At 39.0% G+C, this 19826-nt stretch overlaps 1 protein-coding gene across 4 annotated transcripts in view; it reads left to right on the top strand.

Annotated features, from left to right (window-relative positions):
- Window positions 1-19826, top strand: part of LOC124804395 (leukocyte tyrosine kinase receptor) — an 874407-nt gene that overhangs the window by 521195 nt on the left and 333386 nt on the right. For all 4 annotated transcript variants that reach the window (XM_047264751.1, XM_047264750.1, XM_047264749.1 and 1 more), the window contains exons 10-12: window positions 837-884; window positions 5022-5178; window positions 16710-16854. In XM_047264751.1, the coding sequence (XP_047120707.1) occupies window positions 837-884; window positions 5022-5178; window positions 16710-16854 (350 nt within the window). The remainder of the gene's footprint in view (window positions 1-836; window positions 885-5021; window positions 5179-16709; window positions 16855-19826) is intronic.

Below are 19826 nucleotides of genomic sequence, written 5' to 3'. Positions count from 1 at the left end.
TTTGCTGCCGAGTTCATCCTACAGCTCGCAATCTGCGAAGAGTTTTTGGATCATGCAAATGATAATGAGATTTTCCTGAAGATAATCATTACTGGTGATGAGTCTGGCCTACAGTTATGATATTGGGACCAATGTTCAATCTTCACATTGGGTTGGGAAAGGTTCTCCAAGACCAAGAAAAGCTCATCAGGTCAGGTCTAATATCAAAGTCATGCTTATAGTTTTCTTTAAATTTGATGGATTAGTTCATCATGAATTCATGCCACAGGAACAAACTGTTAATCGATGGAACTATCGGGAAGTGTTGCAATGCCTGTGAGAAAATTTGATAAGGAAACGGCCTGGAATGTGGTGAGACAATTCATGGCTCTTGCATCATGGTAATGAACACAACTACATGTTCATCCATGTTGGTATGTGACTATTGCACAAATAACAAAATCACTGTGCTGCCACATCTCCCGTACTCTCGAAACTTGGCCCCTGCAGACTTTTTTTCCTCAAAGTTGGAAACCCCATTGAAAGGACAAAATGTGCAATAATAGATGGGATAAAAGAAAACTCACAGATGGCACTTCGTGTGATCCAGAAGGAGGTGTACGAAGACTACTTCTGGAAGTGAGAACGGCATTTGGACCAGTGTATAAGTTGCGAAAGAGAGCATTTCGAAGGAGACCAGGCACAATAAGTAATAGATAAGCATAGAAAAATTTTGTGGACAAGTTACAGAATTTCTTGAACAGATCTCTTATTTCTAGTTTACTTTGCAAAATGGTTCTTTTTATCATTTCATTAATATTATGTTATTGTTCTAATACTGTTTTTTAACTTTACAGGGAGACGACCATCAACGGAACCCCATCCATCTTTTATCAATGCTACATGTAGGTACTCATGTACAATGTAACTAAAAATGATCATATTGCTCCAAGAGTTTCTAAACATTTTTAGTGTACTAAATATCTTGTGCAGTTATATTTTATGTACAAGCAGAGGGAAAAATATGTTTGCAAGTAATTATTACTGTTGTTGTTGTTGTTGTCATAAGTAATGCCAACTAGATCCAAATGAATATATGACTATACAGAACTGAGTACTGTTTAAACATAATTAGTATTACAGCTGTAATGGTCACTAAAATCACTGTGCTTAGTTAACCATATCATTAGAGTTTAACAGCTTCCTCTTAACACGCTTTTATTTAGTGCAACATAAAGTGATGTAGGTCAGGTTAAGTTGTACTGAATTCAACCTATGGGTCTCTGTATTTGTTGCAAAACCAAAAGTTAATGGAGTGCTTTTGTGTAGGAATGATGGCAACTTGTTTCTTTAAAACATTTGATCAACTACACCTGTACTGTCCTCAATTTTTTCTTCTTTTTATATATCCTTTGTTGTTGAACTTCGGCATATTGACCAGTGTGTACTTGCTTTTCCAGTTTTCATTGCCTTTGCTCTTGATGCTCAATTCTGACCAATCTTTTTCTTGATTTTAGCAACTTACTCAGTTCCTGTCTCTTACCTTGTCTTATCTGTTGTTTCCCTTACTCTTTTAGTCATTGTGTTCCACAATAATTGCCCTTTTCTACCTGATATCTTCTAATATTGTTCTCATGCTCTGGTACAGTTCTTCGCTAGGTCATCATATTTATCTTTCATAATCTCCTTCATTTTTCCCTATTCTTTCTCTGGTTGTTCCACACCGTGTCTTCCCAGTATTAAAGTCTCAGCTGTATAAAGCATCATATTCCTCACTGTTGCTTCAGATGTACTGTTGAGTTATGTGAGCAAATGGATTAATTAGTGCTACTTGAATCCAATATGTCTCTGTTCACAGATCTCCTGTTGTAAATAAACTCAACTATGGTGTTACATTTCTAGGTTTTGATTACCAGAAATTTAAAGTGAGGTGTCTTACTGATTATTTCCTAGTCTCATTCAGACTTTGATGTACACAGTGTATCCCAGTTCTATTGGGAGTGCTTGTATGAAACTCCAAATGGCAATGCTATCTCATGGTGAGCTGCAGTGTTACAGTCCTCGAAGTTTGAAAAACAGCGATGTAAAAAGCCAAAGCAGACATCCTGGCTGTGAATATAATGTTATGTATCTGATACTTGCCAGAAAATGGCTCTGGAGCAATAAAGCAATACCCAGTTTTTCCTGTCCTTAACTGTTTGTAGATGAGACTTCATCCAATTCAACCCAAATACCAAGAGGCAGATTCTTGGTTGCTCCTTCATGACACCCCATCCCACGAAGTGAATATTGCACGAATTTTTGACCAGGAAATAGACCACAGTCCTGAATCAGAGACCATATTCACCGGATTTTGCCCTAGCCGATTTCTGGTTGTTCCGTAAATTGATGTTGGCAATGAAAGGACACTATTATAATGCAATTAAGGACATTCAATATAAGTGTACTGCAGTACTAAATGCAACTCAAAAAAAGGAGTATAGTGACTGTTTCAAACTACTTCAAAAATGATTTCAGCTATGCTTTGATTCAGGTGGATATTATTCTGAATAAATACAGTGATTTTGTGAACGTAATCCATGACTTTTATTTTTCACAGCCACAGTCCCAATGGAACTGGGACACACTGCATATATGAGGTTTTGTATTTGTTTGTATTATCAGTCAGATGATTTATGGCATGGGATTTATCAATGTGTAGCTGCAAAGATTGACAAGTTACAAACAGAATATCACTACATCAATTAAATATGATAAAATTGATACAAAAGAAACAAATAAGATTGTAGGTGGCTCCCTAATGCACAATTTCACATCTTTATAAGTCACTATTTGTGTCACACACACTCCACCCCATTCCCTCTACCCATGATCAGTGTATTAATGGAACAGATGTCATGGCATTGTGTTTATTTGGTCCACTTCCAGGAACTAATTAAAATAAGGCTATAATTAATTAAATATTGGACTCAGGAACGTGAGAAGATACTAGATCTTCCAAGTAGACTTTTGTGCAGCATAAAAAACTCACAAGGAAAATAGACAATTAATTATTCATTCTATTGAAAGGCAAATTCATTGAGAAATCTAAAATTATGAAAGCTACAAGGGATTAAATATTTAGTATTGCCAACAGACACATATTAAAGTATATGGCACCATCCTAGCTTTTGGAACTATTAGTTCCTTCCTTGGATAGGAGGGAGGGATAGCTTGGGGAAAGCTAAAAAGAAAGAGCAGGTCATTCAAGTCTATTGTGATTTTTGTCTTTCCTTGTCCTTACAACAAGTGGATGCCTTTCATCATGGTTCCTGAGTGACCTGGCTTTCTTTTTTAACCTTCCCCAACCAGTCCATCTCTCTCCCTGAAGAAGGAACTGTTACTTCTGAAAGCTACAATGTTGTGGGCTTTTCTATGTGCGTGTTGGCAATATGAAATTTTCACCTCCAGGTACTGGTAGGCAACTCTATCTCATTCTTTTGCATTTAATTATTTAATCATTTGTATCTGATTTTAAACTGAACTCATTCTTTAATATTAATACAACACCCTAGATTTCTGTAAAAGCCAAATAATGTAAGTACACCACTTTATGTTGCAATAAAAGGCCTTTGATATTTTTATGTCTTCACACTTTCACTATTTTTTTCATACCACAGAGCTATACGGTTACTGAAGCTCAACTTTATATTCTTGTACTTTATGAGTTTTCACATGTAGAATCCAATGCCTCAAGCCTCCGCAGCTTATTTTCTTTCAGTTGTTTTTAAAGAAGCTGGCTCAGTCAATGTTTTCAGGTCTAGCAGAAACATTCCTCAGGATGCAATATCTGTTTTTTGAAATTATCCTCAAAAGAAAAAGTCATAGCTCTGACACTCTTACTAATGCTAACAGTGATTATGACTTCAAATTATATGTGACTGTATTGCAGTTCGGCTGTTACAGGATAATTGTTTTAAATGAAGATGGAAAATTACAAAGATACAGACCAGTTACCCACCCATTAAAAATAATTTCTTGTGGTCTGTATCTTTCTTTTTTTTTTAATTTTTGTTAGGAAGAATATTACTTCAAAACTGGGTGCCTCATCCACATAAAAATCAAAACTGTGACTACCGGTCAAGTGATTTATGGCATGGTTGGTTTCACAAGCCATTTCTGTCAGAGACAGCAAAGGACCTGGAAGAGTAGCTGAATGGAATGGACACTGTCTTGAAAGGAGGATATAAGATGAACATCAACAAAAGAAAAACGAGGATGATTGAATGTAGTCGAATTAAATCGGGTGATGTTGAGGGAATTAGATTAGGAAATGAGACACTTAAAGTAGTAAAGGAATTTTGCTATTTGGGGAGCAAAATAACTGATGATGGTTGAAGTAGAGAGGATATAAAATGTAGACTGGCAATGGCAAGGAAAGCGTTTCTGAAGAAGAGAAATTTGTTAACATCGAGTATAGATTTAAGTGTCAGGAAGTTGTTTCTGAAAGTATTTGTATGGAGTGTAGCCATGTATGGAAGTGAAACATGGACGATAAATAGTTTGGACAAGAAGAGAATAGAAGCTTTCAAAATGTAGTGCTGCAGAGAATGCTGAAGATTAGATGGGTAGATCACATAACTAATGAGAAGGTGTTGAATAGAATTGGGGAGAAGAGAAATCTGTGTCACATCTTGACTAGAAGGGGGGATTGGTTGGTAGGACATATTCTGAGGCATCAAGGTATCACCAATTTAGTATTGGAGGGCAGTGTGAAGGGTAAAAATCATAGAGGGAGACCTAGAGATGAATACACTAAACAGATTCAGAAGGATGTCCTTGGAGATGAAGAAACTTGCAGAGGATAGAGTAGCAAGGAGAGCTGCATCAAACCAGTCTCTGGACTAAAGACCACAACAAAAACATCACTTTTAGCTCCCCCCAAAGTAGATATTATCAGTGATGTCTAAAATCTGTAAGCCCTCTGTTTTTTGTGAGCTTATAATTTAACCTGTGCTACAGCATTTAGCTCAACTACAAACTGAATTAATGTTTGTCTATAGATTATGTCCTGACTACTTGCAATAAACGTGGACCAGAGGGACCAACACAAGAAGACTGTAACTTTGCTTATAGCACAGATGAAACAAAAGTAACTGTCCACACTGGTGCCAAAGCTGGAATTCAGGAATGGATTGTTCCTGAGGCTGGATATTACACGTGAGCAATAAGTCATTTGACAGAATTTCACCTTAATTTATTAGCTTACATTTATTTATAGCAGTTTTATTTTTTTTATTTCTATTTGATATCTTGTTGCGACTGCTTAATTTTTATAAAATGTAGCTTTCATTTTGTTCTGTTATGGGAGTAAATTCTGACATCAGTTGAACTAATTGCATGAACATGTAATTTTATAATTTCTGAACCATAAAATAGCTCTCAAACATAAAATACAGAGAACAGGTTTAAAACCAAACTGCTCAAAGTTATTGTGTACAGGTTATTCAGTATTGTGAGCAGGGAGCTTTTCTCTTTGATGTCCTTAGTTTCAGCCACCAAATGGCAAATGGTAGTATTTTAATAAAAGATTTACCAGCGCTCACTATTTTTTTATGTTTTTGTTAATCTAGTTCAGGGAAACTTTGTACATAATTTATGTTCCTGTTCTATGAGAGAACCATGAGATTGTATTTCATAGTCGATAATGATCTGAAAGGTGTACAGAATAATGTAATTTTCTGTGAGGTATGTTTTGCAGCAGGTAGACTGTATGTACATTGAATAACCTTCTTCTGCCAAGGAAAAACATCTTTTGCTTCAGCACAATAACTCTTCATCATTATACCTGAAGTGTGTGTGGAAGAATGCACGGTTTTCAAAACGTAGATGTTTTCCATTAATGGAGATTTTAGTTTTCTAGTGAGATACAACACACTCACTTTAGTGAGTATTTCAGATCAGTTTTGTGACAAGATGAATATGCAGCACTTTTACTTGCATATTTCTTAGAGAAAATTATATGCTTAATTCTAGTTTTGTGTAAACATAAATTGTCAGAAGCATTCTCTCTCACATGTTCATTCATCTCCTCCATGACACCTATGTTACTGCGCAGAAATGAATATGCTATCTTCAGCATACATTACTGCTTTGAAAGGTAGAAAACTAGGATGATGTCTTGCATAAATGATGAACAAAGTAAGGCCCTGTGTATATCCACAAGTTAATCCATTTATGACATTCAGAAAGCTCCATTGTTTATTAGAGTCAATTATGATCTTTTGTTTTCAAGTGATGATTAAGATTTTTATCCTGCGAGTTTCCTGCCCAATATTCATTTGATGAGTTTGTAAATGAAGGTTTACCAGATAATGTAAAATCATAAGCAGTTCATATTTGAACTTGATATGGTCATTATTATTTTAGGATTATGCAAGTTTGTATGTGTCATTCCTGTATTTGTGTTAATTTTTTGAGGATTATTCCTTTCAAATCCTAAAAAACAGTGGCCGTCACATTAACAGCTGAAAAAATGGTCTTTGCTTTCTTCAGTGCACTTTCACCAGTGCTGTTTTGACTTTGATGTGTATGGCTATTAAACATCTTTGGATGTTGTGTTGTAATGTTGTGCCGAATGTGCTTTTGGTTGACTGTGAGCAATTGCTGCACCCACTCACAAACAGCTTCCTCATAGCCAATTCTTTGTGCAGGATATTATGCACTCAGCTGAAATGTCTACAGTCTCAGCAATCACACAAATTTTTATTTGGCAATATTAAATTAACATGTCATGGATTTTGTCAATGATTTCTTTTGTGGTGACGCCAGTTGTATTTGGTGCTTGACCAACCACATATAAATTCTTTAATCCAAAAGTAAATGGTCTTCAGTGATGGTGCAGAGTCCATGCAAACTTCATCCGATTATGTTTTGATTTGTGTGGCAGTTTGTAAGAAATTCGATTTTCTCCATTTTCAATCAGAGTCGACACACTCGCCAAATCATGTGGTTGTCAAAAATGCACTGTACACTTTAAATTGTTAAAATTCTTTATATGATACTTGGAATAATCAAGCTTACCAACCATAAAGCCACAACAAAAAGACTCCATTTACCAGACTTATCAAAGCATCGTCGTGTACATATTTGGAGAGGTGCTGTATGAGGTGTGGTGGGGATACTGAAGTAAACGGGGTATTGATTGGTAGTGGTGTATGTGCCATTTTCAGTAGGTGCAATGGCTTGGCTAGGTGAGCATCATGTGTTTGTTGTTGAGTAGTATATTCTTAATGGCAGTTGTGTGATTACTACTGAGTGAGCATTTTGCATTCAGTTCAAACTTGGCTGACATTGATGTGTTCCTGTTAGAAAAAATATTCAAGTTTGAATATCAGACTTTAGAGCATCAAATTCTGCACTGAAAAGAAAATCTACTGGCTGACCTCAGACTATAACAATGCTGGAAATTGTGGCGCATGGTGGAGCAACTATACAGCGACCCCCACAGCATTCAATACTGAAAAATGCAGCTGCCCTGGGATTGTCTGATAGGAGTGCAAAAATAATCCTGCACAGAGATCTTTACATGCACTCATACCAAATGAAGGTTGCCAAAGAATTAAGTGAGAGAGATTTGAGACTTGCAGAACTGCATGAGGAAATTCTCCCAAAAATTCCCTCTGGCACTATTTTGATTTCTTCTGATGATGCCTACTCCCATTGGTAAAGTACTGTAAACAAACTTTCCACTACTGGGCAGCATAAAACTCTCAGGAACTTCACTGTACCGTTGTTGAATTTGGTGCCTGAATTTTTTTCCAAATAAGATGGCATAAAAGCAAGGGTAATTCATGTTGCTACTGTAACATGTTAGACACCATCCTTTGATCTAAGTTAAACCAGTTTGAGTGTGGGAGTCCACACTGGCTGTTCAGAGCATCCTCCTACAGGCCAACCGCAAATTAGAACAGCATGCCACCCTCCACCTCAAAAAACTATCCAATCTCCTGGTTTCCCACCTCCGGAAAGGCAACTCACTCACCCTCCACAACCTTTCCAACAAACCTCAACCTCCTCTCATTGCACACAGACCCAGTCTCTCCCATCTACTCAATCTCCCACTTCCAGCTCCACTCCCCCCAACACCTCAAAATTCTAGTCAACATAATCTGGAACCACAACACCCCAATTCTGTAGTTAACCTTTCCTCCAAACCTCTCTCCCAATCCGAAACCTCTGTCCTATCCAAAGGCCTCACCTTCAGCCCCACTCCCAGATTCAACCAAACTGCCCTTGTCAAAGATTTACTGTCCTACACTCGTAGTCTCTGCTGGAAATATCACTTTGCCACGAAGAAAAATAATCCTGATCCCACTCCTAATGATCCAACTCCCCAGGACACTATCCAAATTGAACCCTGCCTGGAACAGTTCCGTCCTCCATCACAGCGGGACCCACTTCCTCTTCCTCAAAATCACCCTCTCCAAATCTTCCAGGAATTTCTCACTTCCAGCCTTGCCTCTCAATTTTTCTTGAAAAACCTTAATCCTACTCCAAACATCACCACAGCCGAAGCCCAGGCTATCCGTGATCTGAAAGCTGACCGATCCTTCATCATTCTTCCGGCTGACAAGGGTTCCATGACCGTGGTACTTGATCGTCGGGAGTATATGGCTGAGGGACTGCGTCAGCTTTCACACAACACTACATACAAAGTTTGCCAACATAATCCCATTCCTGATGTCCAGGCAGAGCTTCAAGGAATCCTCAGAACCTTAGGCTCCCTACAAAACCTTTCACCTGACTCCATCAACCTCCTGACCCCACCGACACCTCGCACTCCTACCTTCTATCTACTTCCTAAAATTCACAAACCCGGCTGCCCCATTGTAGCTGGTTACCAAGCCCCCACAGAACATATCTCTGCCTATGTAGATCAACACCTTCAACCCATTACATGCAGTCTCCCATCCTTCATCAAAGACACCAACCACTTTCTCGAACGCCTGGAATCCTTACCCAGTCTGTTACCCCCAGAAACCAGCCTTGTAACCATTGATGCCACTTCCCTATACACAAATATCCCGCACGTCCAGGGCCTCGCTGCAATGGAGCACTTCCTTTCACGCTGATCACCTGCCACCCTACCTAGAACCTCTTTCCTCATCACCTTAGCCAGCTTCATCCTGACTCACAACTTCTTCACTTTTGAAGGCCAGACATACCAGCAATTAAAGGGAACAGCCATGGGTACCAGGATGGCCCCCTCGTATGCCAACCTTTTTATGGGTCGCTTAGAGGAAGCCTTCTTGGTTACCCAGGCCTGCCAACCCAAAGTTTGGTACAGATTTATTGATGACATCTTCATGATCTGGACTCACAGTGAAGAAGAACTCCAGAATGTCCTCTCCAACCTCAACTCCTTTGGTTCCATCAGATTCACCTGGTCCTACTCCAAATCCCATGCCACTTTCCTTGATGTTGACTTCCATCTGTCCAATGGCCAGCTTCACACATTCGTCCACAACAAACCCACCAACAAGCAACAGTACCTCCATTATGACAACTGCCACCCATTCCATATCAAACGGTCCCTTCCCTACAGCCTAGACCTTCATGGCAAACGAATCTGCTCCAGTCCTGAATCCCTGAACCATTACACCAACAACCTGAAAACAGCTTTCTCATCCCGCAACTACCCTCCTGACCTGGTACAGAAGCAAATAACCAGAGCCACTTCCTCATCCCCTCAAACCCAGAACCTCTTCACAGAAGAACCCCAAAAGTGCCCCACTTGTGACAGGATACTTCCCGGGACTGGATCAGACTCTGAATGTGGCTCTCCAGCAGGGATATGACTTCCTCAAATCCTGCGCCGAAATGAGATCCATCCTTCATGAAATCCTCCCCACTCCACCAAGAGTGTCTTTCCGCCGTCCACATAACCTTTGTAACCTCTTGGTTCATCCCTATGAAATCCCCAAACCACCTTCCCTACACTCTGGCTCCTGCCCTTGTAACTGCCCCCGGTGTAAAACCTGTCCAATGCACCCTCCCACCACCACCTACTCCAGTCCTGTAACCCGGAAGGTGTACACGATCAAAGGCAGAGCCACGTGTGAAATCACCAATGTGATTTACCAACTGACCTGCCTACACTGTGACGCTTCCTATGTGGGAATGACCAGCAACAAACTGTCCATTCACATGAATGGACACATGCAGACAGTGTTTGTTGGTAATGAGGATCACCCTGTGGTTAAACATGCCTTGGTGCACGGCCAGCACATCTTGGCACAGTGTTACACCGTCCGGGTTATCTGGATACTTCCCACTAACACCAGCCTATCCGAACTCTGGAGAAGGGAACTTGCCCTTCAGTACATCCTCTCTTCCTGTTATCCACCAGGCCTCAACCTCCGCCAATTTCAAGTTGCCGCCACTCATACCTCACGTGTCATTCAACAACATCTTTGCCTCTGCACTTCCTCCTCGACTGACATCTCTGCCCAAACTCTTTGTCTTTTAATATGTCTGCTTGTGTCTGTATATGTGTGGATGGATATGTGTGTGTGTGCGAGTGTATACCTGTCCTTTTTTCCCTCTAAGGTAAGTCTTTCCACTCCCGGGATTGGAATGACTCCGTACCCTCTCCCTTAAAACCCACATCCTTTCGTCTTTCCCTCTCCTTCCCTCTTTCCTGACGAAGCAACTGTTGGTTGCAAAAGCTTGAAATTCTGTGTGTGTGTTTGTGTGTTTTTTATTGTGTCTGTCTACCAGCACTTTCCCGTTTGGTAAGTCATGGAATCTGTGTGTGTGTGTGTGTGTGTGTGAGAGAGAGAGAGAGAGAGAGAGAGAGAGAGAGAGAGAGAGAGAGAGAACTTTTCCCATGCACCTGGACCAAAGTGATCCAGATTTGACACATAAAGCCCTTACCCCAGGAGGACTAATATAGGGGGGTTTATAATGCTTTAGCTCTTAATATTTATGGATATACAGACGTGTGTTTTATAAGCCCCCTGCAGTACACAATGCCAACACACCATGTGTGCTGTGTTGGGCTTGTATTGGCCTGCTCAGCTGGGCTACATGAGAGGCATGTTGTGGGTGTACTTCCAGCCTGCTTTATCAACCTCTTTTGCAGGGGCTACACTAGTGGATGGGCATACCTGGTGGAAAATTGACATGAATACAGAAGTACATGGGGAGGGTGTGGAGGGGGGAATGGAGGGGGCAGGAGGGAGTGGATGTATAAATGTATAAAAAGCGAGCATATGTATGTGTGTATTTATGAGTAAGGACTCACTCCAGGCCCCTGGACTGAAGTGGTCCAAATCTGCAACACAAACTCTTTGCCTTGCATGACATGTAGGCTGCCCATAGCAGGGAAAGGGGGGGGCAGGAAGGGGTGGGCAGGGAGAGAGAGGGCAGAAGAAGATGGGTAGAGAGGGGACAGAAGGAGCAACTTATGGGCATCAAGGCTGAGGCTATCAGCAGAGGGGGCAGATGGGGGGGAGGGGCGGATGGATACCTGGACAGTGGGGCTGGAGGAGATAGACAGAGAGGGACAGGAGGAGGGGCAGGAGATGTACAGAGAGAGGGAGTAGTGGAGGACACTGACAGAAAGATGGAAGGGAAGAGGAGATGGGCTGAGAAGTAGGATATATATATATATATATATATATATATATAATAGAGGGAAACATTCCACGTGGGAAAAATATATCTAAAAACAAAGATTCTGTAACTTACCAAACGAAAGCGTTGGTATGTTGATAGAGACACTAACGAACACACACACAAAATTCAAGCTTTCGCAACCCACGGTTGTTCATCAGGAAAGAGGGAAGGAGAGGCGAAGACGAAAGGACGTGGGTTTTCAGGGAGAGGGTAAGGAGTCATTCCGATCCCGGGAGCGGAATGACTTACCGTGGTAGGAAAAAGGGACAGGTATACACTTGCACACACACACATATCCATCCGCACATATACAGACACAAGCAGACATATGTAAAGGCAAAGATTTTGGGCAGAGGTGGGACATCTGTATATGTGCGGATGGATATGTGTGTGTGTGCAAGTGTATACCTGTCCCTTTTTCCCCCTAAGGTAAGTCTTTCCACTCCCGGGATTGGAATGACTCCTTACTCTCTCCCTTAAAACCCACATCCTTTCGTCTTTCCCTCTCCTTCCCTCTTTCCTGATGAAGCAACCGTTGGTTGTGAAAGCTTGAATTTTGTGTGTGTGTTTGTGTTTGTTAGTGTCTCTATCAACATACCAACACTTTCGTTTGGTAAGTTACATATATATATATATATAGTTATAATAGAGGGAAACATTCCACGTAGGAAAAATATATCTAAAAACAAAGATGATGTGACTTACCAAATGAAAGTGCTGGCAGGTCGACAGACACACAAACAAACACAAACATACACACAAAATTCAAGCTTTTGCAACAAACTGTTGCCTCATCAGGAAAGAGGGAAGGAGAGGGAAAGACGAAAGGATGTGGGTTTTAAGGGAGAGGGTAAGGAGTCATTCCAATCCTGGGAGCGGAAAGACATACCTTAGGGGGAAAAAAGGACGGGTATACACTCGCACACACACACATATCCATCCACACATATACAGACACAAGCAGACATATTTAAAGACAAAGAGTTTGGGCAGAGATGTCAGTCGAGGCAGAAGTGCAGAGGCACCTGTCGTTCAACAACATCTTTGCCTCTGCACTTCTGCCTCGACTGACGTCTCTGCCCAAACTCTTTGTCTTTAAATGTGTCTGCTTGTGTCTGTATATGTGTGGATGGATATGTGTGTGTGTGTGTGTGTGTGTGAGTGTATACCCGTCCTTTTTTCCCCCTAAGGTAAGTCTTTCCGCTCCCGGGATTGGAATGACTCCTTACCCTCTCCCTTAAAACCCACATCCTTTCGTCTTTCCCTCTCCTTCCCTCTTTCCTGATGAAGCAACAGTTTGTTGCGAAAGCTTGAATTTTGTGTGTATGTTTGTGTTTGTTTGTGTGTCTGTCGACCTGCCAGCACTTTCATTTGGTAAGTCACATCATCTTTGTTTTTTTTATATATATATATATATATATATATATATATATATATATATATATATATATATATATATATAAAAAAAAAATAGAGGGAAACATTCCACGCGGGAAAAATATATTTAAAAACAAAGATGATGTGACTTACCATACGAAAGCGCTGGCAGGTCGATAGAAACACAAACAGACACATAACATACACACAAAATTCAAGCTTTCGCAACAAACTGTTGCCTCATCAGGAAAGAGGGAAGGAGATGGAAAGACGAAAGGAAGTGTGTTTTAAGGGAGAGGGTAAGGAGTCATTCCAATCCCGGGAGCGGAAAGACTTACCTTAGGGGGAGAAAAGGACGGGTATACACTCACACACACACACACACACACACACACACACACACACATATCCATCCACACATATACAGACACAAGCAGACATATTTAAAGACCAATATGTCTGCTTGTGTCTGTATATGTGTGGATGGGTATGTGTGTGTGTGTGTGTGTGTGTGTGTGTGTGTGTGTGTGTATACCCGTCCTTTTTTCCCCCTAAGGTAAGTCTTTCCGCTCCCGGGATTGGAATGACTCCTTACCCTCTCCCTTAAAACCCACTTCCTTTCGTCTTTCCCTCTCCTTCCCTCTTTCCTGATGAGGCAACAGTTTGTTGCGAAAGCTTGAATTTTGTGTGTATGTATGTGTCTGTTTGTGTTTCTATCGACCTGCCAGCGCTTTCGTATGGTAAGTCACATCATCTTTGTTTAGAGCTGACAAACCCATTTTGCCAACTTTCTGCTAGAAATGAAAACAAAAAATGAACTGTGTTTGTAACGTAATATCGAAAAGATTTCATTTCCATGCAGTCGTGACAAAACCTTTGAATATCCAGATTAAGGAACGTAGTACTTCTGTATACTAGGCACATACTAGGTGCATCATGTCTATAACAGAATTTTGTGAATGTCTCTGTGGCATTGCCCCTTCATAGTACTATAAATAACTATTGGTTTTGCCTACAGCCATTTGAGCTTCACAATTGAAAGCTGTCAAAAGTGCTGCCAGGTGTCATGGGTTTCCTCAAGTTGACTGGAGTAATAAGACTCCACACATGATGCAGTTTTTCACGCATCTCAATGTTTATGATGACATATCTCCTGATCTATGTATGGTAACATGATATGATTTTGTAGGTGCATTTAGTGGCATTTGTGGATACTGTCTGCAAAATTTATCATAAATAGAGTTAGTAGCACAGGATTAATAAATTTAAACTTATGCATGATGCAACAGTTTTTCATTCATCTCTTTGTTTATGGACTAAGATATTAATTTGCTCAAATTGCTCTGAGCACTATGGGACTTAACTGCTGAGGTCATCAGTCCCCTAGAACTTAGAACTACTTAAACCTAACTAACCTAAGGGCATCACACACATCCATGCCCGAGGCAGGATTCGAACCTGCGACCATAGCAGTTGCACGGTTCCAGACTGTAGCGCCTAGAACCGCTCGGCCACTCTGGCCAGCTAAGATATTAATGTATGTATGTTTGTATGTAGGTTGTTCTTCCTACCACAGTGATTGTTCCTTTATTTCAATGAATAAAAAAGATGGGAGGGATGATATGAATAACTTAAGGCCCCAATAATTTCCTCTTGCATTTCAAAAATATTAGAAATAGTTATGTATGACAAGTTTATAGAATTTGTAAGTAAAACACAAGTCCAGTATTATTTTTTGATGATTTTCACTTTTATTCCTGCTTGCATGCATTTTTGATCATATTGATGAGATAAATAAGTTGACTCATACAGCTTTCTGGAAGCTTGACACAGTTTTCTGTTATTAACTATGAACTTCCTATGCTACACGCAGAGAGTAATACACCAGTATCTTCAGATTTTTGAGGTCTCATTCATTCAGTGAGGACATGCACATCGATCAGAAAGTGTAATGTGCTAAGAATCAAGCCTTGAGGAACCCCGTTATGTTGTTGGTAACTCATCTGAAAATAAAATACTGTTTCTGATTTTATCCTTAAATTCATTTCATACTGAAGTGATACATTTTGTTTGGGATTTCCAACAGAATTTTATGACGCAGACATTGAATGCTTTTGAAAGTTATCCAGAAAACTTACTGTTTGGGAACCCATATTCATTTTGTTAAGCTGATCCCTTTTTTGTGCTTCATTCATTTACTGCCAGCCTTTTTGTTTACAGCAGTATGATCAAGAATACTTTGATTGTTAATGGATTGAATTATGAACATAATCTAAAAAAATTAAAAAATGAAATTTTAATGTTGTTTGAAAAATCTGCAAATCAGTAATATGTGGGGCCATAGCTAAAACAAAGATCAGAAAAATTGAATTAATTTCAAGCTAGAAAGAGAGAGTGAGAGAGATAGAGAGAGAGAGAGAGAGAGCACTGTGATCTGCAGCAATTGTTCACAATGAGCAAAGTCTTTTTTGAAGACTAGAGAGGAGTAAGATTACAATAAACTTTTTACTTAACTTATTTTTTATTGTAGAATTGGCTCCATTTCATTTTTTCTAGGGGTCTGATTCTTGAAGCTGAAATTCTCACATTTTAGGTCCCCATGGTTGAATTGATCTAAATACTTGTTGCAGAATTTTTGTTTTAACATTAATTTATTCTATCACATTTTAGTATATCACACAGGCTTTTGGATTTTCACATTAACAAAGCTGAAATTACTTTGTTCGTCCAAACTACAAAAATACATCCGATCGCATCAGAGGCGTGCTTACTACTCCTTCACTCTACGGTAATAACAATATTCCAAAAGGTTTACTGTTTTTTGTAACAAATGAAATTCTACTAGATTCGATTATTATTTCATAAATGAATCCAGAATAAACATAATAAACAGTAGTATATTGCATAATTAATAATAGAAATTTTAAGTGTGCCAAATAATTCATAATTTCAAATGTTTATAAAAATAGCTATTTTAACTGTACATTCAGAACTAGTACTTATTGATTGTAACATCAAAAATAAAGTAATTCCTTCTCACAAATTTTAGCTTGAAATATAAGGTATTGTGTATAAAATTATATGACATTTTTCAGGAAAGCAGCTGAGATAATACTGACTTGTCCAAAATTCGAAAAATATTACAGGTATTGACAACTACTGTTGAGGAAAAGTAATTCTAGAGGAGGATTTCCCATTACAGCACCCAATTTTCAATTTAATATGTGGGAACATCTGTGTGAACTGATGTTTTCTTTAGAAAAACACATTGGTTCTTTCATCATTCTATGTCTACTACACTGAACTTCATCACATTTAATTGTGATGTTGCTCAATGTAAACCTCACTGAAGAAACAACTGAAGTATTTATTGCTGAAGATCTAGATGTGGATTAGTAATAAAAGTATCACCTTCTTTGAAAATTATTTCATATATCTTCAGCAGTTAGATGCCAGCAGTATTTCCAAAGATTGTTTCCACATTAAATTTCATTTCACCTGTTTTTTAACTGTCATTTATGGTAACTATGTATTTAAATTATGATTGAATATGTAAACAGCTCTTCAATCAGTGATGCACCATCTAGATAGGAATAAATATTTATTTTTATTTTTAGTGTATTACACATTCCTTCTGTTATTTTCATTGTTTTCACAGAAGGTCTGCAGTTCATTTTTGTCTCTTTGAACAGGATTATAGCCAAAGGAGCAAGTGGCGGGTCGGGTTCTGATGCATATGGTGCAAGTTACAGTGCTATTGCTCGTACCATAATTGAGTTGGACAAGGGCCAAAGAATTTATGTTCTAGTGGGGCAAGAAGGAACTGGAGCATGTAAGGTATGTAACTTCAGATAACATATTAAAAATTTGTTTCTCTCAGTGATGTTTTTGAGCACTAGGTATCCTAGAACTGCTTGACAGATATAAAGATAGAAGGCATCAGTAATTATGGACATGGTCAGATGATGTACACAGTTCAGTGCGTGAACTGCAGTTTGTACTAGCTGCGCACACTCATCATTATTACAAATTATAATTTTTTCCTTGTTGGAGCTAAATTTTAAATGGTTTTTATTTCTTGGCAAAGTAAAAATGTCATGATCTGGTAGTGAAACATTCAGAGACTCTCTGCATTCCCTCTATCACTCTCCCCTCCCATCTTTTACAATACACTGCTTGGCCTGGCTCCCTTTAGGTCTGTATACTATGTCCACTGATTTTCCAGTGTGTGGATTCCATTCTTGTAAAGTGATTCTGAAAAATGTGTATATCAACAATCTATGGTTGGTATAACATTTTCTGTGGACAAAAAACATTTTTAAGGTACTCAGTTTATTTACATATGAGAACAGTTGAAAGGTACCACATGCAGAGAAGATGGTGAAAGTTTCTAGAATTAGTCCATCAAACTTCTCAGTTGTCCAGTTATCATAGCATATTTGTAGATATCTTCCTTGTCCTGATGAAATATTTTTCATATACAATCGAGGTCTCTTCCATGTATTGTTTCATCCAGGTAGCTCAGAAAACTAATGTTTCATCTTGCAGTTGTTCTTTTACACATTCCAAGACATTCAGTAAGGAGAATTTCTTTTGCATTCCATAAATAACTGACCATGACTTTTCCAACAGATGAAATCAACTTATCGTTTTCAGTCATATGTTTATCGGTTTCTGCTCAGTGCTTTTATAGCTGTTTCATTTCCAGTGTGGCACAGGATCATAATGGGAGTGAAAGTGGTAGAGGTTATGTAGGCACAGATTGTTATTCAAATGCAAACCTATTTTATTAAACATTGTGTACAGTATAATAAATTAGAGAGCATGCATGAGTAAACATAAGTAGGGTCTAGTGTTCAGTTTATCAAATGATCTTGATACATAGACAAGAGGGGAGCAAGCCAAAAACTGAATTGCGTAACTCTGTTCTCAAATGTTTCTTTACAAATGAGGTTTGCACCGATTTAATTCTTGTACCACTGAAAAAATGATTGAAATAAGTACTAGTGTCAGTGGTGTTGAGATACATCTGAAATTGTTAAAATTGAACAGAGCTTCAGGGCCCAATGTAATCGCTATTAGATTCTATATTGATTTTGCAACTGAGTTAGCCCCTCTTCTAGCTATAAACTATTGTAGGTCCCTCAGACAAAAAACAGTGCCCAGTTTTTGCAAAAAAGCACAGGTCACACCTGTCTACAAGAAAGGCAGTAGAAGTGATTCACATCCTTGATATCAATTTGTTGTAGAATCTTAGAGTGTATTCTGAATGCAAACATAATGATGTATCTTGAACTGAACCGGCTTGGATTCCGAAAACATCAATCATGTGAAACCCAACTTGCCCTTTTCTCACATGACATACTGATAGCTTTGAATCAAAGCAGTCAGGTAGATGCAGTATTTCTTGATTTCCAAAAAGCTTTTGACTCATTACCACAAATACACTTATTGTCAAAAGTATGTTCATAGGGGGTATCAACTGAAAATTGTGAGTGGATTGAGGACATTTCACTAGGGAGGACTCAGCATGTTATCTTCAATGAAGAGTCATCGTAGAAGTAACTTCAGGTGTGTCCCAGGGTAAGTGTGTTGGGACCCTTGCTGTTCATATTGTATATTACCATATTTACTCGAATCTAAGCCGCACTTTTTTTCCGGTTTTTGTAATCCAAAAAACCGCCTGCGGCTTAGAATCGAGTGCAAAATAAGCGGAAGTTCTGAAAAATGTTGGTAGGTGCCGCCACAACTAACTTCTGCCATCGAATATATGTAGCGCTACAACAGACATGTTTTGCAGGCACAAAGATAAATAGTGGCGCCAAAACCTCTTCGTCAGTAAATAAATTAAAAAAAAAAAAGGTGGAAAACGAGCTTTTTTCTCCGCCCTGAGTTTCGACCACTGCACTTTCATACATTATCCAACGAAGTAAATAGAAATTTCATATTGTTCATCTTCTAGCAACATTTCAATGTACTACAAAAATCCGAGTGGCAAGACTGTTTGGGATGTTTGTCAATATGGGAAACTTTACGTCATGAATTTTTTCCTACCTGTGAGAAGAGATGGTTGCTACTAGGAACTTTTATGAATTGTGAATCACATGCAGTATTCTCTTCACCATAGGAATAATACGAATATAAACATTTTGCCATGTATTCTTTCGTGTTTGCTGCTGTCTCCTTTAAATCCTGTCTGCCTAATAAACTACGAAACTAGAGCAAGAGCACAGCAAACATGGAAGAATACACAAATCATGTCATGTTTATATTCGTATTATTCTTATGCCTAATAATGATACAGTCAGAAATGAAGCACGGCAATTGACTAGATTTTTAAATCTAAGATGACTAATTTCTGTGCAGAATATAATGTACTAAAGATGCGTCTGCAAACATTTTCAAACGGAGAAAAATGTTCGCTAAACTCTCATTCAGAACATCTTCCATCATATGCAGTCTATTATTTGGTTCTTGTTGATCATTATCAAAGAAAGCAGCAGTGTAAGTATCCGCGCACAAGAGCAAGCCAAGCCGCGAGTGGCTACAGGCCGTAAACACTCATTATCAGAATGCGACACGGTACAGTAATGCATTTTCAGCTTAGAGTGACGTAAACACATAACGGCACTTATCAGATCAAAGAAAAATAAACAATCAATTCAAACCAGACGAAGCACGTGAAGAAGGAAGGGTACCCGTATAAATACGGACGGAGCGCCTGACGCATAGCAATGGCTACCTGGTAAAGCTTAACTGCTAAGCTTACGACTCGAACCAAACTACTGTAGCTGTATCGTCATTCATTC

The sequence above is a fragment of the Schistocerca piceifrons genome, chromosome 1 (genome assembly GCF_021461385.2).
Source record: "Schistocerca piceifrons isolate TAMUIC-IGC-003096 chromosome 1, iqSchPice1.1, whole genome shotgun sequence".
NCBI classification, from domain to species: domain Eukaryota; kingdom Metazoa; phylum Arthropoda; class Insecta; order Orthoptera; family Acrididae; genus Schistocerca; species Schistocerca piceifrons.
Note: the sequence above shows the minus strand (reverse complement) of the source record. Positions and strands in the feature narration are given on the sequence as shown.